The following is a 23,681-nucleotide window of genomic DNA, read 5'->3' on the forward strand; positions in this document are numbered from 1 at the left end:
GGGGAGGACCTCAGGGCTGTCAGCTCCGGTAGCCCTAACACTGGACTCAGGAGACAGTATGGTGCCAGGAACCGGACAACCCCAGTCAGCACTTTCTGACCAAGCAACCAGGAGGAGAGCTGCAGACAGCAGCTCCTCAGCCACAGCCAACCCAGGCTGTTCCAGTCCTCTCATCCAGACCCTGGGATGACTCCCAGGTTCCCAAGCCCCTAGCAACAGATATTTTTGCTGACAGGTGATTCTTCGAAGTCCCACCCGGAGATCCCAGTCCCTTGAGCCCTCCTGAGGGTTTATGATGTGAGAATGTTTGAGAAGCATTGTAAGGACCCGCAGAGCCTGCCCTAACACCTCATTCCACCTAAGGTGGGGAGGGGGGCGTGGGGTTCACTGTGGCTTTATCAAAGAATAATGGCTCGGAGCTGGAGAGATGGCTCAGAGGTTAAGAGCACTGACTGCTCTTCCAGAGGTCCTGAGTTCAATTCCCAGCAACCACATGGTGGCTCACAGCCATCTATGGTGAGATCTGGTGTCCTCTTCTGGCATGCAGACCAACACGGAGGCAGGCTGTTGTATTCATAATAAATAAATCTTAAAAAAAAAAAGAATAAAGGCTCTAATGAGCACTAGACATAGTAAATTCTAGAAACCTCTGTGGCCCCGCAGATTCCTTGGGAACCAATAATATTATCACTCAGCCTCTCCCCACTCTAGACAAGATCAAGCCGGAGAACAGGAGATGGAATGCGCAAAGCCAGCCCCTCCCCGACTCTCTTCTCTCATCCCACACCCCCACACAGTCATTCTCCATCCTCCTGGTTGTTGGTTTGTGAGTCAGGGTTTCTCTGTGTAGCTTTGGAGTCTGTCCTGGAGGCTGACCTCAAACTCACAGAGATCCGCCTGCCTCTGCCTTCTGAGTGCTGGGATTAAAGGCGTTCCTTCTGGTTGTTACAAGCACCTTCTGTACATCAGGAACCCTCCTGGACACCAGAGACTCAGCACAGGAAAAGGTGGCCCCGGTACTCCTGATGTCTACTTGTTAGAGGACACGGAGCCTGAAAACTAAATCATGCAAATAAAGAAGTGTAACCTGCCGGGCGGTGGTGGCGCATGCCTTTAATCCCAGCACTCGGGAGGCAGAGACAGGCAGATCTCTGAGAGTTCGAGGCCAGGCTGGACCGACAGCCTCCAAAACAATACAGAGAAACCCTGTCTCGTATAACCAAAAAAAAAAAAAAAAAAAAAAAAAAAGTGTAACCTTGGGTTGGTTCGGCAGGGAAAGGTAATTGACCGGAAGCCTGATGACCCACCTGCTCGACAAAAGGAGAGAACCAACTCCCACAAATTGTCTTTTGACCTCCACACATGCACCATGCATACATATCTATTACATGTGGTTGCATGCACACACACACACACTCACATGCACATGTGAGTGCACGCACACCCACATGCATACACACATACGTGTGTGTGTGTGTGTGTGTGAAAAGTAAATTTAAATTTAAAAAACTCTACAGAATCACTCTGTACAAGAGGGGAGACGGGGGTTGCACGGCTACAATCCATAACTTACAAGAAAGAACTGTGATTGGACCAGGTGGCATCAGGCAAGGTGGTGGTCATGGACGACTGCGGGAGTTTGGAGAGCAGAGTGCCTGGGACCTGCTGATGGAGCATATCTGCGTCGAGGAAAGGGAGCAGTCTGTGAGAGTTAGAGGGAAATAGAACAAGCAGGCCCGGCCCTGGGTCTTCGATGTGAGTAACGGATGGAGGCTGATCACTCGCCAGATGCGAAATGAAGCTGGAGCCTAACAGGTTTTGTGAAAGAGACTCAAGGCTGCTGCTGGAGACATCTGATTAATCTTGAGACAAGCCTGTGTAGGCAAGGCTGCCACTAAAGGGAGAAACCAAAGCTGAGACAGAAACCCAGGAGATAGGACTAACAAGGAAAGCCAGGCGCCACGTGAAACCAGCTGGGGACAGCAGAGTGCCCCAAGCTTCCCATGACTGTGGAAGACCAAGCAAGAAAGGTCAGAGGGCAGAGTGTGTGCCGGTGCATAGGCCTGGGCTCTCCCAGCAGGGAGAGGCGGAGGCAGAAGGATTGAGTGCTAGAGTCCAGCCTGGACTACATAGAGAAACAGTCTCGGAAAACCTTCGGCTGGGGGTGTGGCCTAGTGATAACGAGCTTGCCCAGGGTGGACGAGGCCCTGGCTGTGAGATGGGGGAAGGGAAGGAGGAACAGACGTCAGTACAGTGGTTTCCCAAAGGCCAGGAGGAGCATTCCGACCGAGAGTGCAGTCAATTTTGCCCACAGCTGCCGGGAGGTCAAATCAGGAGACTATAAAGGACGAGTCGGTGGATTTGTCACCATCGTGGTCAAAGGGACATTGCCCACGGAGTGTCATGTTCTACAGCTCCTTCCAGCACAAAGGAAAGGAAGGGCTTGGGGGGAGGGGTGGTCTTCAGTACTTGTAGATTCTGAATTGGAACAGGGGTCACATTGAAGAGAGGCAGGGGTGGGACAGCAGGAAACAGCATGGCAGCCCCTCCGGTTCGCAAGCCAAAGCTTTGCCAGCCCCCTGCGAGGCTCAGGGGTAGTGATCCTTAGGTCCCTTAAGGTCTCTTACACAAATGAGGCCCAACAAGTTTATGGCTGGGTAGCTCAGCTTTCCTGTATAGCTCCCTCCCTCCCTCCCTCACAACTGCCACCCTGTACCCTCCCCTTCTCCCCATCTTTCTGCCCTTTGACCCCTTCCTGTCAGCTCCTAGCAGTCTAGGCCTCTGGCCCCCTCCTCTGAGAAAGCTGGGTTTTGTTTTGTTTTGTTTTGTTTTGTTTTGTTTTGTTCTCTTTAATCCCTGCGTGCCTGCCATCCTTGGTCAGCTGCATCTTCAATTGGGCCCCAAGCCCTTGCCTCGAAGTCACTGTAAGACGTTCTTGTTCCGTATGTCTCAGGTTGTCAAGGGTCAGGGGGCTGGAAGAGTATCCCAGAGCTTCAGCAGGACAGCTACCTGCAGGACGGGAGTGTGGTCCTGCCTGGATTGCCTGCTGAGAGCCTGGCTGAGACTTAGTCCCGCCCCAGCCCAGTGATGGGGACCCAAGGATATCTCTGGGGGCGACCAGGAATAGACAGCCAGAAGGACCCTCTGCTTTTCCCTGAGTGGAAAACGAAATAGAGGAGGAGTCCTAAGTAGGGAGTCACTAGTAAATCGGGGACCAGCCTACCACTGCCACGCCCACCTCAGAGAAGGGTGGGACTCAGGACAGCAGAGCTCTTCCCGGCTGAAAGTCGTGGGTGTTGAGACAATGTGAGATCAGGGGAGAAATCATTGCCACAGCTAGAGCTGTGTGCCCTCTGTCGCCCTAATCCTGAGTGCCAGGTTTGGGCACGTCTCTGAAATCAGGGACACCATCCACAATACCCCGAAAGTGCCTGACCCTCCGGGATTCTGTGTCCCCTCACCCCCGCCGCAGGCTGCTTCAGCAAGGCCTGGCCTGATGTACAAACCAGAAGATAAGAGCAGAGGGGATGGAGCACCCAGACACCATGGAGGCCCAGCTCACTCCCTGCATCCCTGACAGGGGCTGCGGTAGTAATTAACTGCTCACACATCCCCACGGTTATTTTAAGTCTCCTTCTTCCCGGGTTTATTTTTAAAGTAACATTGGCACGTGGCTGGCCGGCTGCCCTTCCCAGGTGCCTCTGCCAATTTGGGCCAGGCATGGATCTGGGCAAGGTGAGACCCTTCCCCTAGGGTCTTCCGCTGGGAGCCAGGGTTATCTAACCCTTCGTTGGATGGGCTCTGTTACACTAAAAGCTAGACTCCAGCCTAGGGCAGCAGCAGGCAGGCAGGCAGGCACCAGACCCTGGGAAGTTTCCACGCCAGGCATAGTGTGACCTTGACCAAGCTGCATTGCCATCAGAGCTCAGCCTCCTCGGTTCTCAGTGGGATGAGCGATAGTGACACGTGTCTAGCTTGCTGTCAAAACACTCAAGAACGAGCCACAAACGAAGAGGACACATGGTGATTAACTCCCATGTGAGCAGGCTGCCCACCACCCTCCCACCAGAGCCTTCCCAGTGTCCCCCTTCACCCCCACCCCAGGAGGAGTGTGCTCCCCGTCACCCCTCATCCACCTGCTCAGAGGCCTTCCTTCTCCATTCCCACTGCCAGACACTTGGAGACAGTATAGAGAAAGTGTCCAGCGCCACTATGTACTTGCTGTGTGACCTTGAGCGAGTACTTGACCTCTCTGTGGCTTAGTCACTCCATCTTTAAATGGGGATAATAATAGTCCCTACTGAATAGGATTGCTCGAAGATTAAATGAGGTGCATATATCAGCTTTCTCAGAGCAGTGCCTGGCACGTAGTAAGCGCTGTATAAATGTTAGCTAGTATTGTTTTGAACCGGGGAGGAGGAATGATGACAGAAGCATTTAATCATTTGAATAAAGTCAAGTGCAGGGAAAGTCAGTCTGCCTCGACTCCACCCTGGGACTCGGGAGAGGAGAGGAAGGAGCCAGAATGGCTGTAAGCAGCAGTTGGAGAGGGCTTGGTCCTGGGGAGGCTGCGTGGTCCTGGGGAGGCTGCGTGGTCCTGGGGAGGCTGCGTGGTCCTGGGGAGGCTGCCTGGTCCTGGGGAGGCTGCGTGGTCCTGGGGAGGTTGCCTGGTCCTGGGGAGGCTGCCTGGTCCTGGGGAGGTTGCCTGGTCCTGGGGAGGCTGCCTGGTCCTGGGGAGGCTGCCTGGGATGGAGTTCTCGGCACCATAAAAAGCAAGCTCGGGACACGTAGGTGTAACTAGGCTGGGTGAATAGACCGTGGAAGCCAGAAAGTCACGCCTGCTAGAAGCTGACTAGGCCCATGTCATCTGTTCTGGGCTATGAACAGGATGTAGATGGGTGGCCAGGAAGACAGGTGGTTGACGGAGGTCATTGGGAAGGCCAGGAAAGCAGGGGTCGGAGAGAGTGGTGTGCCTGGGTGAGTCGGGCTGGCGAATGAGTGTGAGCCTCTGGGCTCTTGGTGAAAGGCAATGTCTCCAAGCAGGGACGGAGCAGGAAAAGCCCTGTCATCTTGCTCTTCCTAGGAGCGTTTCCAACAGGGCATAGGGGTGAGTGAAGTGTGTTTCCATAGACAGTGGCGTCTCTAAGTAAAGTCTGTCTCCTTGAACAGGAAGAAAGGACGTAGAGGGGGAAGCCCTCTACCCCTCTTGGCCTTCAAGTAGAGGTAACTGGGCGGGGCGGAGGCAGGAACAGCGGGTCCTCTCCCTTATAGCTGCAGTTTCTCTCCGAGAGTGTTCACCCTGTAGCTCACCTGGTTCTTGCCCTCGGCCCTGGATGGTAGACGGAGTCATGCTTCGAGGTCAGGTGGAAGGTGGAAGCAGTGTGCGTGTGCCCATGTGTGCACAAGGGTGTAGTGTGTATGTCTGTGTGTGCATGCGTGCACGTATGCGCGCACTCTCCTGTGCATGCACTGTGTGCACGAGTGAATGCTGAGGGTGAGGCCCCCACATCTGCAGACTGGCCCGGGGGAAAGAAGGTTCCAGCAGCTGCCGCAGGCCGAAGTCCCTGTTGCCTAGAGTCCCTCTTCTCCCAGGCGCGATGCCAGCCTCCACCATCTGAGCTCCTGCGCCCTGGGGAGGGTGCTGAGCCTAAGAAAAGCCTCCCTTCACAGCTCCTGGCATCTGCTCCCAGATTCCCTGCCAGCCCAGTGCTGTCTGGGCCACTAGCCATGACCAGGAAGGAAAGCAGGGAGCAGGTGATAGAGAAAGGGTGCCCCAAGGCCTCTCCCTATACCCAGGCCATCCATCAAGACTGGCCTCCACGCATCCGCTGGGCTTCTGCCATAGACACTGGGTGCAGTGGGCCAGCCGGAGAAGGACCTGCTTCCGCCCACATGGCAATGCCTGGCAGGGAGTGGGGAAGACAGAAGGTGCCCTTCTATCAGCTAAGGGACAGGGAGAGGTGTGCCAGAAGAAGCAGCCCCCTATACAATCTGGGAGGGCAGAGGCGATCCAGGAGGGAACTCTGGGCTGTAGCCACACTGCAAGCAAGTGCTCAGGGGAAGAGCACTGCTCAGAGACGAAGCTGGCAGGGAACCCTGGGTACAGACTGGCCTGGAGTTTTATGAGATTCAGGAAGTAGCAGGTCCAGATAGGGGTGTGCTGTATCCTGGATTTACAGCCTGTGTGCTAGACCTGGACCCTTTCACTGTATTGTGTAAATTCAAGAGATAAGGAAGATTTCTGGGTGGGGAGTGGCAAAAAAAAATATGTACAGCCATGTCTTACGAGTCTCCAACACACACACGCCAGGCCCTGAGCTAGGTCGCTCAGACTGGACCAAAGATGTAGTATGTGTGGCAGGAGAGACAGCTGCATCCCATGGGGGAGAGGCTGACCCTTCCAGCACCCCAGCCCCTAGCTGTAGAATGGACACTGTTCCAGCCCAGCGGCTTCACAAGGCTACAGTGCAGTGAGACTAGAATGTTCTCACTGTGGTGTGTGCCGCATACACCTCCGAAATCTGCCCAGGCCCCTCTGTTGCGTTCACCGTGCAGGGCACCCTGGATGTAGCGTGCAGGGCTGGGCCTCCCATGCATAGGGTCTGGGACTTGGCCAGTGCCTCTTTGAGGCTGGACTTCTGCAAAGAAGGAGTAACCTTCAGCCAGGGCCAAAGGGCAGCAACCAGAGTCAGGCCCCTCCCTCCGGTCTCCAGGCTGAGCTACCCCCATCTCCAATTTGTCCAGCCAGACCTTGGCGTCTCTTGCCACCATTCTGACTTGCTGATGCTTTGTCTCACCGCGGTCTCAGCTGGGACTCAAATCATCATCTCCCTGCAGCTCAGCTCTCCAGCCCCTCGGTCCAGTTCTTGGGTGAGCCTAAGCCGTGGCGATAGCTCATATAGCTTGTGTATGTCCTTTTGGATTTGGTATTCCACCCTGCATCAATTCGCTGTGGCCAGGGCCAGGATGACAATACGAAGACTGCCTCAACTGGGGCTGCTGCAGGAAGGACCAGTCCACAAAGGAAGCCCCACCAAGTCCTCTACGATGGCCTCTTCCAGCCCTGGTACCTACCCTCCACTTCCCCATCCCCACTCCAGCACTGTCTGCCTCAGAACCATACTGAAACCTCCCAGGGTTTCCATAGAGAAATTCCAGGGTCTGCTCCCTGGAAGGAAGGGCTTGGTGGCCTCCAAGCTGTGTACTCCTTAGAGGCAGAGCACAGGGACCAGGTTCAGGAGAGACTGAGTTTAGACAAGACAGTTTCTTCCAGCATCACATGATTTAAGCACCTACTGTATACACAGGGTGCTAGGGTTCTCAGACCAAGTATTTCAAGTATTGAGGTCTGCTGTGAGGGCCTTATGGTCAAATGTCTGCTGGACAGGGTATCCACATTCTATTGATGACATAAATGGCCCAGGGGGTACCCTGGGTGGTCAGACACCTGAAAGTGTCCGAACTTTGAAGACCACAAGGACTAGGCTGAATCCTAATCTTGGTCACTCTTATACAATGACCTCTGGCCAGTGGTATTTCACCTCTCTGAGCCTCCTGTAGTTTTCTCGTCAGAACAGAGCTGGCACTGGCTAACCAGAGAGCCATGGTGAGGAGCAGAGGTGCTGAAGGAGGGTACCTGCTTCCCTGGTGATGTTGCCATCGCTCTCAAAGGCACCGAGAGCAGAAAAACCTAGAGTCGTAGTGAACTCTGTTGCCCTAAAACACACACACACACACACACACACACACACACACACACACACACACACCCCGTAAGGGACAAAGGGTTGACTTAACTCACAGTTTTGGGTGACAGTCCATCATTTCAGGGTCTTGAGCAGCTAGCCACACCCACAGTCAAGAGCAGAGAGAAATGAATGCATGTATGCTTGCTTGTTCTCAGCCCATTCTCTATATTTATACAGTCTGGGATCCAAGCCCAGGGAATGGTGCCACCCACAATGGGTGAGTCTTCCTACCTCAGTCAGGGGACTCAAGACACTCCTCTAAAGAAAAGACACACCCACAAGCCAGCTTGATCTAGACAATCCCTCAGATTCCAGATCCTGTCGTGTTAACAGTTAAAATGAACCGTCACTCCTAGGCTGTGCTCTGGCCCGGGGGCTTCCTTCTTCCTTCCTTCTTACATGCCACCTCCACATCATCCCCAGCTGCAGCCCCAGACTCTACACAGAGGGGAAGGGGAGGAAGCAGAATTCAGGCCCTGCCTGGGCCCTAACCACCTCCCCTCCAAGGTTTTAAGTGTGCAGCACCACCATACGCCAGCGGTCCAGGTGCCTTCCACGAGATAGGAGGGTGAAGTGAAAACAGCTTTACTCTTGGTGGCATTGCTTGTGGTGAGGAGTGACCATGCAGGGGTGGGGGAAGTGGGGGTTCTCGGGGCTGAGAGCAGGGGGAAGGCTTCTTAGAAGGCAATGTGGGAAAGGCGGGAGACACACGACACAGGAGGTTGCTGAGTGAAGTCAGAGAGTGGTCTTCACAGACATTCCATTCACCCAAAGCCACTCTACAATTACATTTATTGTTTCTTTTTTAATGGTAAGTAGCAAAAAATAAACCACCCAAAATAACGAGAAAGGAAGCAGGGGCTGAGCACGGCCTCGGACATTGACCTTGAGCCAATAGATAATGACATCCAAGACCAAGCTGCTTCGCACATGGGCCAGATTTCACCCTGGACATGGGTACTGCTTACAGGTGTCCAGGGCCACCTCCAGGGCCACCACAGGAGCAGAAGATGCTGCATTCCCAGCCACTAGAGATTGGCAAAGGTGCTGTGCCTTCCAACTCCCTTTCCCGGCTTCCTGGTCCCACCTTTGGGGGCCGGGTCCCCATCCCTGGCACAGACTTGGAACGTCCAAGGGCAGCTCTCTTGGTCTCCTCTCACCTGCACACTGGCTAGACTGTTCTCAAAAAGCACGACTTGGCTGTCCCATTTCTGCCTCCTTCCTCAGCACTTAGCCGAGCGCTTGGTACAAAGTCAGAGGTGCTAAAGGAATGTGGGCTCGGCTAATCAATTACAGCAGGCGAAGAGGATGAAGCCATGCCTGTCATACCCATTTTCCACCTGATGTTCTTGAGATTGGCAAAGTGTCAGAGCCTTCTGGGGTGCCTGCTTCCTGCCCAACCTCCCCAGGTGCCCAGGTTGCCTCGGCCAGAGGTCAGTATCTCCTTCCAGGACGGCCCTGAGCTCCCCAACAACACCAAGTTCATGCTCTCTGGCTTCAGCTGGTGGTAGAGCCCTTGTTGGAGACCCAGTACAGACTCAGGCCCACCACAGGCAGGAAAGACAGAGAGGTAGGAAGAACCGTTGGTAGAGGTAGTGCCTGCTACTTGTCCATCCCTTGGTGCTGCTCCCCCAGAAGCCCTATGATGGTCCCACTCAGATGCCCCATGGACCCCGATCCTTGACCCCAGATGTCCAGGAGGTCACTAATGAGAAACAAAAGAACAGGCTGTGGCCTGGGAAGGACTGGCTCTGTCACTGACCTAGATGGCCTTGACAAATTATCCAACCCTTCAACTTAGTCTCCCTCCCTGTAAATCCACGTCAGCTGCCTTCCAGGACTCACTGCTAGATGGCTATGGTGCCAGGCCTGAGTGTCCCTTGACTGCCATTCACTAGCTGTGTATGCTTGTATGCGGTGGGTGGAGGAGTAGATGTTATGAAAATCTTCTCTGCCTCGGGTTTCTCATTTGTAGAGTGAAGACAATCTATAACTGATAAGATTTCTGAGAAGTGTGTGTGTGTGTGTGTGTGTGTGTGTGTGTGTAGCCCTGGAAACCAAATGTTCAGTAAATGTGGGCTGGGTCCAGTGCTATTACTAGGGTTGAGTTACTGAGAAGCACAAGTTACTACCATCATCACCATAACCATCACCACCATCACCATAACCATCACCACCATCACCATCATCACCATAACCATCACCACCATCACCATCACCACCATCACCATAACCATCATCACCACCACCACCACCATCACCACCCCTAAGCCCTGGAAGTCAGAGAGGCCAAAATGAGACATAACTAGGTAGTATCTGGAGGTAAAGGAGCAGAAGGATGGGAGTCTCAAGGGCCCTGGGGTCAAGTCTGTAAGACTAGGAGTAGGGGTGGAGATCTGGGTGCCTTGGGGCTGAGCAAGCAGTAGGAGATCTGGGATCAACAGGACTTCCCCTTGGCAGCTGCCTCCCCGAGCCCTGACTCTGAGAAACTGCTGTGAAGGGAGGCTGTCTGGGGAAGCTGGGATTTGAACCTCTGGCTGCCCTTACCTCCATCTGCTTCAGCTGGGGCACTGTTACTACTCAGAGAAAGCCAGACAGTGTTGTCCATACTTTCTTCCTCTCCCATGCATTTGAACAATGACAACCAAGACTCTGATCTGACTGTGCAGCCAGAGACCCAACACAGTCATTGCTTTGGACACCCAAGACTCCTCTTGGTCCCTGGGGCTAACTGTCACTGAGACTACTGTTTTCTCTTTGGTTTGGAGCTAGAAGTTGTGGCTCCTCTGACAGTCTAGAACCCTAGGTGCTAAGGGACCTGTGAGCCCTTAGGCCTTCATATCCCATAAAAAAAAGCTCTCAGAACCCAGGGAGAATCAGGTCGTGCCTGTGGCCAACAGTAGTACAGCTGTCATTCTGGCCATAAAGACATACATAGGCCACAGGCCTATATCATGACACCTGGCACAGTGTCATGGCCTAAGAGAGATGGCACGCGCCTGAGGTCATCCCCAGGGTATCTGTCCTTCCATATGGGAGTGCCTCCCAGAACCTCACACTATATCCAGTCTTCGACCTGTTCCAGTCTGAGAGACTGGTGCACAGGCAGCTCTGTCCCAAGCTGCTCCCAGGTGTGAGGAAGTCATAAGTCCCAAAAGGTACAAAGGACCCTACCCTGGGCGGCGTCACACAGACTGTATCCGTTCCATCTGCTTGCTTCCACCTTCCCTTACCCCATCCCTTCCTGAACCCCTGAGTTCTCTGTGCCCCTCTAGTTCAGGCCTGAGCGTTTGTCAACCCAGCTAAGCTGAGGACCCCCAGTGAAGCCCCCTGCTCCCAATCTCACACAGCCACACCTGCTCCATCCCGGGATGTGGGGAAATTCAGTGTTACCTCTTTGGGCATTTGTCCCTTCCCTACCCTGGAGATGCCCAGGGTTCTGTATTACCTTCCCAGTAAGATTCTTGCTCTTGAGCTCTGCAAATGTTAACGCTTACGCACCAAAACAACTCTCACTTTTCAACCAAACTTCCTGCTGCAAGAAGACCAGGAAGACTTTGTTGTTGTTTGTTAGATGTCATTATTTTTGTCATTCTGACTAGCCCCCAACAATGGTGCATTCTGGTAGTCCCAGCACTGGGAGACTGAGGTAGGATAACTTGAGCCTAAGTGTCCAAGCCAAAATGTGGTAAGACCCTGCCTAATAATATAAATTGCTATTGTTACTATAGTAATGTGTTTCTACCTATAAAAGTAATAGAGGGTTGGGTATATAACTCAGTGGTAGAAAACTTGCTTAGCATGTGTAAGGCCTTTAGATCAACCATCAGTACCATAAAAAACAATAATAATGGATTGTTTTGTAGAACATGTGAAACTGTGAAAAGAAAGTTAAAATCAATAATAAGCTCATTACTCATGGACAAACTCTGTGAGCTTGCTGTTACGTCTCTAGCTCTTTCCCTGTGTGTATGCATATGTGCTTTTTGTCTTTATAGATTTAGGATAGGATCCCACGATACAGAAAGCCTCATGCCTACTGTTTTTGACACAATACAGTGATTTTGTGTGTAATTAAGAGACTCCTCAGGAATAGCACTTTAATGACTGCACAATATTCCACCTCATAAATATACCTTAATATGTTTAACTAAACCCTATTGGTGAACATTTGGAGTGTTTACAATTTTTCACAATGAAAATGCTGCTATAAACATCCATGTTCATAAATCTTTGCTCCGACCTCTGGTTATTTTCCCAGCAGAGATTCCTAGAAGGGTCCCAGGTAGATGTCGTTCTAAGGATCTTGCTGTGTATATGAAACTGCTTTTCTGGGGGAATATGCTGGTCCCTATACATTGGTGACAGTGCCATCAGGGCCATTTTCTCGGCCCCTAATGTTTCTTCTTGTACATCTTAACCTCAACAACTTCCCGCGTGGAAACCCTGTACCCTTCAGAGATCAGGACAGACGCCACCTCCTTGTAGTCCTCCCTGACTCCCCAGCTAGGATGGTTCTTCACCTCCATCCCTCACTCTGTCCCTACATTAATCACTCCCCAAACTAGCCAAGTGTCATCTCTCTCAACAGCGAGTGTTGTAATCACCTTTACCTTGGGGAAAGCAATGAACCTTTAAAGTACTCCACCAAAGGGATGCACCTCATTTACTTGCATGTGGAAAGTGTCAGTTTGATCATCTGGTCTACCTCTCCTGGCCATATTCACCAACCTTGAGTGTAGCCCAGTTGCAAGCTAGCCTTGAGCTGACAGGCACTTTTTGCCTTGACTTTACTGTTCCTTGGCTGGTGGAATGGACAAGGCTGCACCCTTCTGCAGCATTGGGGAAGGCAGATAGGGTAGGCCAGGATATTCTAGTCCTCGCTCTACTGGTCACTTGTTGTAGTATGGATCTGGTCCTCTGCTTCCCTATAGACCTTAGTTTACTCCTCTATAAAATGGGCAAGTTGAACCAGCAGAAGCCCCACGCTGCAGCATGAACCCCTCCTGAGTATCCTGCTTGAAGCCTCTGTTCTAGACCTATGAGGCCCCTGAACAAAGCCAGCCTGGGGGGGGGGGGATGGCCCAAAGGAGCTGGGCCCTGAGGCAGGCCTGGCTGCAGGCCAGACTGTGTCTGCAAACACTGACCTTGGCTGCTGCAGGGATTTTCCATGACACCAGCACCCTCCCTTTCAACTCCCCCATTCCACATGGGCCTGGGAGGTTGGGGGCGGGGCACTGGAGCTCTTCTGCATAAGAGGTCCTCAGTCAGTAACAGGGGTAGACACCTGTGGGTAGGAGACAGCTCAAGGGTGAGGAGCACACCAGAAGTCAGGAAGAGGCAGTGAGAGAGTTGCTGCTGTAGGGTGAGGGGCAGGAGCTGGAGAGGCCGGGATGGAACAGAGAGGCCCCGGGAAGGGGCAGGGCGGAGAGATGGGCGTCTTGTTGCAGAACTGTCCTTCCAGGAGTTCTGGCCTGGAGGGTGACAAACCCCAGACCCAGTGCTGCATGCTCATCCCCACCCCCACCCAACTCTTTGGAGCCCTGGTGGCTTCTCAGACCTAGCTTTTTGGCTGAGGCAGGCCTGCAGCCGTGGGATTCCTTTGGGGCCAAGAGTTGGCTTCATTTTGAGGGGAAGGGGCTATAGCAAGGGCCAGGGCTGTGAGTCAACAAAAGATCCTAAGGTGGCTGACCCTCCTTGCAATTAGGAATTTGGGGGCAGGCATTTGGGGTCTCCATCATAGAGTCCACAGATCCCAGAGCCTTTACCTTCTAGAACAACAGTTACTGATTCTCTGTCCCTACCAGGCCCAGTGTAACACACTAGCGGGACTCAGACACTCTGCAGGCCCCACCATGGAAAGTGCACAAAACGGGAGGGCATGAGGACAGGGAGGGCCGTCCTGGTACTTTGAGGAAGTTCTAGAAGTTTCTTAGACAAGATGGTGTCTGAGTGGCTCTCCCAAAGAGGGGAAGGACACCTACACTCTCTGCCATGTCCAGTAGGCCAGTCGCCCATCCCATTGCCCTCAGAGCAGGGCCTGGGTACCAATGCCAGACACCTTCAATCTCATCTCCTTTAATGCACCCATTCTGGTCCTGTGTGTCTCTCCACGTCTCTGGTGTCCCCAAAATCACCTCTTCCAGGTGCCCCTGGCCCAAGCCTGATCGCCCCTTCCCACCCATAGGCAAGTGAGCCTTTGATACCCCTTCTCCAACCAGCCGGGGTAGGTCCTTCCCAGGGCCCCACACTACCCTCCTGATCAACAAGCCCAGGCAGCACTCCACACACACTCAGGCCATCCCCTCCCCTATTTCCAGCCTCAGCCCAGTGTTCAAAGCCTCTGGGTGTCTCGGAACCCCCAGGTCACCCCATTCATCTTCCCCCCGGGACAGATGTTAGCCCTGGCCAGCGCTGTATTTACTCTACATAAGCAAGTCTGCTGAGAGACAGGGTACAGCCAGGAACTGCCAAGGTTCTAATCCTCCCAGAGGTGGGGATCAGAGACTTAGAGCCAGGAAACGGCCTGGAAGAAGGACCCCAGAAGTTCTTGGTGCTTCCCAAACTACTCTCAGAAGAACCCTTGTTTAGCAATAAGCGCTGTGACAAAATGTTCCATGGCCAAATGTGCGAGAAACTTACAACACATTCTCCCAGTCCTGCATAGGAACACACACAAGTATGACCCTGTGACAATTAAGCCACATGATTAAAAATCCCTATTTTCGCCAATTTAATTGAACCAAACAACCCTTTTCTTAACCAACCCTTAACATATCATGGCACTGGTATTTGAGAAAATTAACCTTTAAGAAATACTGATCATACAATGTTGGTGCTGGGAACTTTAATGATCATGCAATCTTGGGGGGGATATATTCACATCTCAAATTGCCCATTTCATAGATGAGAAAGTTGAGGCGGCTTTAAGAGCTGTTCTGCTGCAGGGCCTGTGTTCTCTGTGCGTCACTGAACTGCAGGCTTCCCTACCTATCCTGCATCATCTCCAACATACAGGATAACTTCTCACTCAGCCTCCCAGAATCAATTATCCCATGCTAATCTGAGGTTCTGATTGACAGGTGTGTTCTTAATTGATTTTGATGGGGGAAATAAACTAATTAGAGTCTTAACAATCATCTACTTGGTGCCTGTTCGGTGGAGTAAAACACGGCATTTGATCAACACTTCACAAATGGAATCTTTGATCCTGTGAGTGGGTGGGTGAACAGAGAAAACACGAAAAGACATTCAGAACAGGGGGGAAAAAAGGTAGGGTAGGAACCAGGGACCGGAAGGGATGTCCTAGGATACAAAGCTAGCAATAGCCAAGCTTAGGGCAGACCCTAGCCTCCTGCCTCTGAGCTACACACACACACACACACACACACACACACACACACACACACACACACACACACACACTTTGCTCCACTGAGGCTATGGCCAAGGGTCCACCCTGAGGCCAGCTAGGCCCGGGGTAGGAGGCAGGCAGCAGGCTCACACACTCCCAAAGCCAGTGGGGAGCAGGTGGCCAAGCCCAGGCTATTACCAAGGGCTTAGAGTTCTGCTTTGAGCAGAGGGAGCTGGGTCACTGGGAGAAGAGACCAGAGAGGGGGCAGGGGCAGAAACAACCCTTCCATGCCCCACAGGTCTCTGGAAGCCAGAGCTACGGCCAGTGTCTGAGTCCCTAACACCAGGAAGAAAAGAGAACAGAGGCCTGACGCCATCTTTTAGTTTCTTGCTCTCCTAAAATTTTTATACTAATAATTAACATTTAAGTCTTCAGTTGAATTGGTTTTTAAAAGAAAATTATTAGTGTGTGTGTGTGTGTGTGTGTGTGTGTGTGTGTGTGTGTGTGTGTGTATTCTATGGTGTATGTATAGAACTTGTATGTAGACTCAGAGGAACCTGTGGGAGTTGGTTCTCTCCTCCTACCACGTGGGTCCTAGGAATCAAACTCAGGTCATCGGGGCTGGCAGCAAATGCTTTTATCCATTGAGCCATCTTGCTGGTCCTGGTGGCCTCTGTGCCTCTAGTCAGTCTCAGACCCGCCTCTTAGTGAATCTGCTTCACTCGCTGAGTCGCCAGCCCTGACCAAATGAGGGGACAGAGCTTCGGTCACACCTGAGCATGTTCAGCCGCGGCCAGAGCATGGTTTTAGAATCAAGAATCCTTGCCTAAAGCCTGGTCATGTCACTTACCAGCTGGAGGCCTTGAACAGGGTGATTTTCCTTTTTGCTCCTCTGTGGCTGATCCACACAACCCAAGGACCTCATCAAATAATTACTAAGAACCTGTATTAACATTAGGATGGGAGACAGGGAGAAGAGGAGATGGGGGGGTGGGGGGGGGAATGAGCTTGGAGAGGAGGAGACAGGGAGAGGAGGAGATGGGAGAGCAGGAGACAGGGACAGACCTGGTGAGTGCTCAGAGGGGTGACCACTAGAGCCTGTGCTCAGGATATGAGCTCTGGCTGTTTGGCCCAGCAGGTACTGGGAGAGGGCACCCAAAGAATCAGCCCCAGAGAGTAGCCCCTGTGTGTGTTGGTACCCAGAGGGAATAGCAGAGCCCCTCCCAACCAGAGACTGGAGGCAGCAGCTGCGGGTAACTCTTTTTACCTTCCCCCTTGCAAAGCCAAACTAGGCACGATGCCGCCCTGCTGCAGGGGGACAGGGTTGGCCAAACTCCCGGTGACTTCCCAGAAGCCCAGGGTCCCCTGGGACTGGCTCCACCCTAGCTGGCAGTCCTCCAAGCTAGCACCCACGTCAGCAGGTCCTCATGGCTCCCTTGCCCTTTCACCTAGTGACAACAAGACAAAGGGATGGGCATGCTCACCCTCTGCCCAAAGACGAATAGCATAGCGTCCGTCTCTAGGACATCTCCTAGGCAGCACCCTCCCATTCTCACTTGTATTCTTCTGGCTGAGGCTTCACATGGAATGCATGTCCCTCTGAGCCTCAGTTTCCCTTCTCGACATGGCAGTGGCATGAATACAGTCAGGAATGACTAGCAGACACAGTCACCTCGAAAAGCACCCCCCCAAACATCTCGATCCCAGCTGTAAAACAGAAGTCAGCCACAGGAGTAACCTTGGGGAGGGATGTCTGTGAGGGCAAAGTTAAATTATCCCAAGGGCAAGAGTTTTTGATTCGTGACCCTGACTTGTGATAGGGAGAGAGGGCCAGCCTGGCCATCCGCCACCAAGGTCAGGCACTGGCTCTGCCCCTGGTAGGAACCTCTGGGTCAGGCCTGGATGAGTCACCCGATCTAAGAGTCACCAAGCTGGGGGTGCTACTTATGGCTAGAGCTAGGCTCTGAGTACTGCCCCTCGGGGGGATAGGGAGCTGGGCAGGAGCAGAAGGATGAAGGGGGAAAGCACTGAGTGGAGGAGGTAGAAGCACCTCTGGGTGCCAAGTGAGGATCCAGGGCAGGGCCTGGGGGCCATAGCCAGCAGTGTGGGGCAGGAGGCCGTTTTGTGGGCACTAAGTTCTCCTGAAAAGCTGTGGCCTTTAATGGAACCCAGGGCGAGTTGGTAAGGGGTGCAAGTGGGGTTTAGAAGGGTTCTTTCCTCCAGTGATGGCTGTTGATGGTTCCCCAACAGGGCCCTGCTTCTTGGCCTGCTCTCAGGTGCTTTCTCAAGGGCCCCTCCCAGCTGTTCACTCCACAGGTTCCAGAAGACTCCCCCAAGAATTTGTCTCCTTTACTCCCTGAGGCAGGTCTGATAGGAATAGCAGACAAGGCAAATGAGCCCAGAGACAGAAAGAGATTAGCCCAGGGTCACACAGCTGGGGCCATACCCCTGTTCTGCACCACCTGTGGGGCTCTGCCCCCAGTGCCATGGCTGGGGTGGAGTGGGGGGTCCATACAGTGTGTGATACTTGTCTGGGGTAGAATGGGGGGTCCATACAGTGTGTGATACTTGTCTGGGGTGGAGTGGGGGGTCCATACAGTGTGTGATACTTGTCTGGGGTGGAGTGGGGGGTCCATACAGTGTGTGATACTTGTCTGGGGTGGAGTGGGGGGTCCATACAGTGTGTGATACTTGTCTGGGGTGGAGTGGGGGGTCCATACAGTGTGTGATACTTGTCTGGGGTGGAGTGTGGGGTCCATACAGTGTGTGATACTTGTCTGGGGAACAGACAAGAACAGGACAAGAAGCCGCTCTAGCTGGTGGTTGTTTGGCTGCGTGGCTGTTAAGGTGAGTCGTGGTCTGGCTGTGGGGCCTAACTGGCAAGTACAATCTGGTCTCACACTGCTGGATGAGCACGGGCCAGGCACCGTGGCCCAACTGCTCAGCTGCACAAGAAGAAGGAATACAGCCACTGGCTAGATGCCACACTGGGGCAGGGGAGCCATGCTAAGGACAGTCCTGGAGCCTTCACACCCCAAACATCTGCTCCCAGACCTCTCTGAGCTGTAGGATTCTGGTAGCCCTAGGTTGGCACGGGTGGCTCTGCTGGAGCAGGTCTGCTCCCAAACCTGGAGGCCTCTTGGAAACACAGGAGTGTTCTGCCACCTCCTTCATTATTAATCGGTGAGCTGTCGTTGGGTATTTGAGATGTACCAGGCTCTAGGCTAAGTGCATCACATACATTATCTCATTTACTCCCTCCAAAACCCTTGCTGCAAGTGACATATTAGACCCATTTTACAGATGTGAAAAACTTGCAAAGCTCATAATATCCCAGACTGAAACGTAGTCATGAAGTGTATTTGGGACTCCCTTAGAAGGGAGTTAGAGAGGACCTTTATAGGTTCACAGGGCCCCCCCAACACAAGTTGCTGTTTAGTTTTATATAGTTGAGGGCACTAGAAGGTATAGATGAGCCTTCTCAGCACTACCCAAATAAAGCACCGATAATCCAGGAAGACTGCCTAGAAGAAGCAGTGTTTGGTTGAGGTTTCCTAAGACTCAGAAAAGAGGAAAACTTGAAACCTGCCCACATTCTTCTGTTCTCATAATTATCTTCATAAAAGCTAAAGTGTTTATGCTCACTGGTCTGACGGGAGAAGCAAGTGGCCAGAACATAAGATTTCATTTTCAAATAAAGAGACATGAATGATCAAAGAGAGAAACTCACTTCTTCAAGGTCACAAAAACATGAGTAATAAGGTCAGAACTTGTACCCATGGCTGCTGGTTCCCATCCAAGGTCCGCCCCCCACCTCCTCGAGATAGCCAAGAAGATTTTATTATTGCTGTTATTGTTTTGGGGGGGTTATTGGTGGGGGGGAGGTTGAGACAGGGTTTCTCTGTATAGCTTTGGAGCCTGTCCTGGAACTAGCTCTGTAGACCAGGCTAGCCTGGAACTCACAGAGGTCCACCTGCCTCTGCCTCCCGAGTGCTGGGATTAAAGACATGCACCACCACCACCACCTGGCAAGTTATTGTTTTGAGAAGAGTTTACTCTGCAGCCCAGACTGCCTCTCAAACTCTCACTCTCCTGCCTCAGTCTCACACAGGCTGAGGTTACAGGCATGCACCGCTACACCCAGCTCCGGGCAGAATTTTTGATGGTCATTTGACAATCAGCTCAGAGGGGCAGATTTGACTCTGCCTGGCTCACAGATGGGAAGAGTACGTGTGCAAACATGGAGGACAGACGCAGAAGAGGAGAGGACCACAGAGATGGTCGAGCTGGTGATAGGCCCACACCGAAGGACACTCAGGACCCCTGGCTTGCCAAGGGCAATGCCCCACCCTCACAGGGACAGAGCCTACTTTTGGACCAAGTCCCATGGGAAGACCCTGGTCCCCGGCAGCTCGGAAAACCTGGAGTATTACTAATTCAACTGTGGTGAGGAAGGCACCCGCTAGGCCAGCTGCCCAGGAAAATTGCAAGTTCCCAGTGGTGGCCACCCACCCCACCCCACCCACCCCATAAGCTTTGGCTGCAGCAGGGAAACCATCAAGAAAAGAAGAGAAGCCTGCATGCCTGAGTTTGCCTCCCTCCACACTGAGTCACCACGTCAGAAATCATTCCATCCAACCGCTTCCCCACATAGCCCTGGGCACTGAGGCCCACGGAGGACGGAGAGCACGGCACAGCCCGCAGGTATTCCACAGGAAGCCAGTTCCCAATGGCCTGACTGCCATTCCCACACATCAGCTGCCCCGTGGATAAACTTCCCAGCAAGCGCCAGCAGCCAGCTCCCCGCCAGAGGCATGAGGCACTCATGTTTATAAGACAGCAGATTCAAGTTCAAACTCAGATTGCTAAACTTCCCAACAGGGTGACCTGGAAAGCCACTGAGTCCTCTCTGCCTTCTGGGATTATCGTCTGAGTGTTTCCGGTGATAGGAACAAAGGGTTTGTTGCCCAAAGCCATGGGATGTGCCTTTGCGTTGAAAGGCAGACTCAGCAGCCAGCTGCAGTGGCAGACGCGGTGGTGCATGCCTGTAACCCTAGCCCTTGGAGGGCCGAGCCGGGAAGATCAATGTGAGTTCACAGCCAGCCTGATCTACATAGTGAGAGATCCATGGCTCCGTATCTCGCAAAGAAAGAAGTGTGGTAGGGGAGGCAGGTCGAGAACCTGCATGGTGGGGAGGGAAGGGGGCAGGCAGAGGAGGAGGGACCCCCCCACACCAGGCCAGCTCCACAGTGTGTGCTTTCTTCTTCTCTCTCACAGGCTATGGCCACGCGGCACCCAGCACGGACGGCGGCAAGGTGTTCTGCATGTTCTACGCACTGCTAGGCATCCCGCTCACGCTCGTCATGTTCCAGAGCCTAGGTGAGCGCATCAATACCTTGGTGAGGTACCTGCTGCATCGTGCCAAGAGGGGGCTGGGCATGCGGCATGCCGAGGTGTCCATGGCCAACATGGTGCTCATCGGCTTCGTGTCGTGCATCAGCACGCTGTGCATTGGCGCCGCTGCCTTCTCCTACTATGAGCGCTGGACCTTCTTCCAGGCCTATTACTACTGCTTCATCACGCTCACCACCATCGGCTTCGGCGACTACGTGGCGCTGCAGAAGGACCAAGCGCTGCAGACGCAGCCGCAGTACGTGGCCTTCAGCTTCGTGTACATCCTCACGGGCCTCACGGTCATCGGCGCCTTCCTCAACCTCGTGGTGCTGCGATTCATGACCATGAACGCCGAGGACGAGAAGCGCGACGCGGAGCATCGCGCTCTGCTCACGCACAACGGTCAGGCGGGTGGCCTGGGTGGCCTGAGCTGCCTGAGCGGTAGCCTGAGCGACAGCGTGCGTCCCCGCGACCCAGTCACGTGCCCGGCAGCGGCGGGTGGCATGGGCGTGGGTGGCAGCGGCTTCCACAATGTCTACGCCGAGGTGCTGCACTTCCAGTCCATGTGCTCGTGCCTCTGGTACAAGAGCCGCGAGAAGATGCAGTACTCCATCCCTATGATCATCCCGCGGGACCTCTCCACGTCCGACACGTGCGTGGAGCACAGTCACTCATCGCCGGGAGGTGGTGGTCGCTACAGTGACACGCCCTCGCACCCCTGCCTGTGCAGCGGGACGCAGCGCTCGGCCATCAGCTCGGTGTCCACGGGCCTGCACAGCCTGGCTACCTTCCGCAGCCTCATGAAGCGCAGAAGCTCGGTGTGAACCACAGCCAGGCCTGCAGCACCCGTGAGCCAGCAGGGTGGAGGTCCCGCCTGCAGAAGCCGCAGGAGTTGACCAGGAGGACCCCCCCAAAGACGCCTTCGGGCCCCGTGGGAAGTCCCCAGCCCACCACCACCACCACCACCACAACCTCTACTCTTCCCCAGCCCTAATCTCCAACTGTGCAGGCTTGCACCAGCCAGCAGGAAGCCGGGCTCTGAGGACCCCTGGAGCCCCCGATCAGAGCCTGACGAATTCCGAGAAATGTGAAACTTGGGAGGTGGGGAGGTGGGAAAGCAGCCACTGGGAGCCTTTCGGAAATTTGAGAAGCTCCCCAGTCCTCAGAGGCCCTGCTGGGACCCAGAACCCTTACCTCCCGAGGGGACTTCTGTTCTCGGTTTTTTGTTTGTTTTCTGGTTTTGTTTTGTTCTTCTTTTTTTTTTTTCATCTCTACTTATACCTCCCCCGGGCTCTCCAGAGCCCACGGTGTCTTTGTCCAGGTCAACCCCCACTCAGTCCCGCCTCGCTCTCTCATCCCCAGCCGAGTCTCCCAGCCCGCCCTCCACTACCTTCTGTCAGGTTTCTTTGCATGGCTATGCAGTTATGGAAGAAAAAAAGGAAATCCCAGCAGTCCCTAAAGCTAGTCCCCAGAGGGCAGGGCAGGGGGAAAAAATGGCCACAGGAGTGAGAGCAGAGAGAAGAGAGGCTCTGCAGGGTGGCAGCATCCTTAGGTGAGCTACCTGGAGTCTGACGACATGCTCAGGGCTCCTGTGAGACTCGAGCCTTCAGGACTGCCCCTGGAAGCTGACACACACTCCGGCTTGCTGTCTGGCCCTGGCTGTTGCTGCTGCTCACCTCCTCTTCCATTTATAGTGATTTTTAGCACCGGAAACCCTGTCCTACCTACTCATTCATCTGAGTGTACTAACACTCTGGTCAGGTCACCTGGGCAGCTCTTATGGCCATTTTTTTTTCAGAAGAGGAAAACAGGTAAAATTACTTGCCCAGGGTGATGCAAGTCTTGAAGGGGAACAAGGACCTGCAGGCTTGTTCCCAGCCCAAGTGCTCTTCTTTCTGGTCCAGCCTGCTCTCAGAAGCAAAGCCCCTGCAGGCAGCACCCTGGCCTTGTGTAGGCAGCTGGGCTTAAACCTGAATCAAAAGGTCCAGTCAGAGCCTTCCTGCCATGGCTCTGCCTCTGCTACTCTTAGCCCAGAGACTGTGGCTCTAAATGGGCTCTTGTCTCTGTTCACAAGCAGGGAAGTCCATGGGACCAAGGTAAGCAGGACCGAGTCTCATGGACTAAAAGTCAGGAGTTGGAACTCTGAGAGTTCAGGGATTGGGCAGAGCAGCCCAGACAGCTGGCAGGTATATCCTGGGACATTATCCCCGGACTAGAAACCAGGGTGGATACCTGCATCCTAAGTTGCTAGAGTACAGCTTCCACTATAGCCAGGAACACTCCTCTGGGAGAGAGAAGGTGTTACAGGACCCGGTGTGCCCTCTGTGTTATCCACCTACAACCCGGGTGGAGGGTGGCAGACTGTTGGCTTGCTCCTGAGGACAAGCTAGAGATGGGATAGAGCCCAGGCCAACAGAAGGGTATGTGTGGGGCTGTGAGTATGGCTCAGAGGTAAAGCACTTTCCCAGTGTGCTTGAGGCCCTGAGTTTCATCCCCAGGAAAAGGGGGAAGGGAACACCCCCCCCCAGCTGCCTTCCACTCACTGTCCCCAGGCCTAGCTCCACACTGCTGAGTAAGGCCAGCCTGATCATGTGGGATCCTAGAAAGAGTGCCACACCATGTCCTCCAGGCCCTGGAGATCCCTAGGTGGAAGGAATCTGACCTATGTGTATCCCGTGTCCATTTGGAAGAGCTGGCCCGAGTGCCAAGGAGAGTGGGACCCAGGAGCCGGAGAGGTGCTGTCTGTGTTTATGTTGGGCCAGAGGTGGCGCTCGCTGCCTCTGTCCTGTGTGTGACCCTGCCCTCGAGGGGTCAAGTCCCGTCAGATCCGAGGGAGCCACAACCAAAGTTACAGAGAGGGTGGGGAAGGCAGCAGAGTGGCCCTAGGGGTCTGAGCATGGGGGACCGCTTGTCTCCTGTAGGGTCTTGCCTAGGGAACTAGAAGGCCACTGTCACTTCCTGTCTCACCCCCTCCCACTGCAGGCAGCCTTTCTGCTTCCCCAATGCCTTATGCCTGGGCACACTGCCACAGAATATGCAATATGTGTGGGTGACATGCCCCACACCCACCCGGGCAGCCCCTAAGTCCCCAGGCTGTGGCTGCCCTGGCCCCTCAGCAGCTCCTGCCCATCTGTCTTCACACTGAGAATGGCGCCTAATAAATGCTGTCCATGGAGACCAGGCTC

At 53.7% G+C, this 23,681-nt stretch overlaps 1 protein-coding gene across 1 annotated transcript in view; it reads left to right on the forward strand.

The window, feature by feature from the left end:
• Positions 1–23,671, forward strand: part of Kcnk3 (potassium two pore domain channel subfamily K member 3) — a 37,317-nt gene extending 13,646 nt beyond the window's left edge. Inside the window, exon 2 of the mRNA XM_005073515.4 lies at positions 20,380–23,671. Within this exon, the coding sequence (XP_005073572.1) occupies positions 20,380–21,320 (941 nt within the window). The 3' untranslated portion in view covers positions 21,321–23,671. The remainder of the gene's footprint in view (positions 1–20,379) is intronic.
• Positions 23,672–23,681: the final 10 nt, after the last annotated feature.

Source organism: Mesocricetus auratus, unplaced genomic scaffold (assembly GCF_017639785.1).
Source record: "Mesocricetus auratus isolate SY011 unplaced genomic scaffold, BCM_Maur_2.0 Super-Scaffold_100024, whole genome shotgun sequence".
NCBI lineage: Eukaryota > Metazoa > Chordata > Mammalia > Rodentia > Cricetidae > Mesocricetus > Mesocricetus auratus.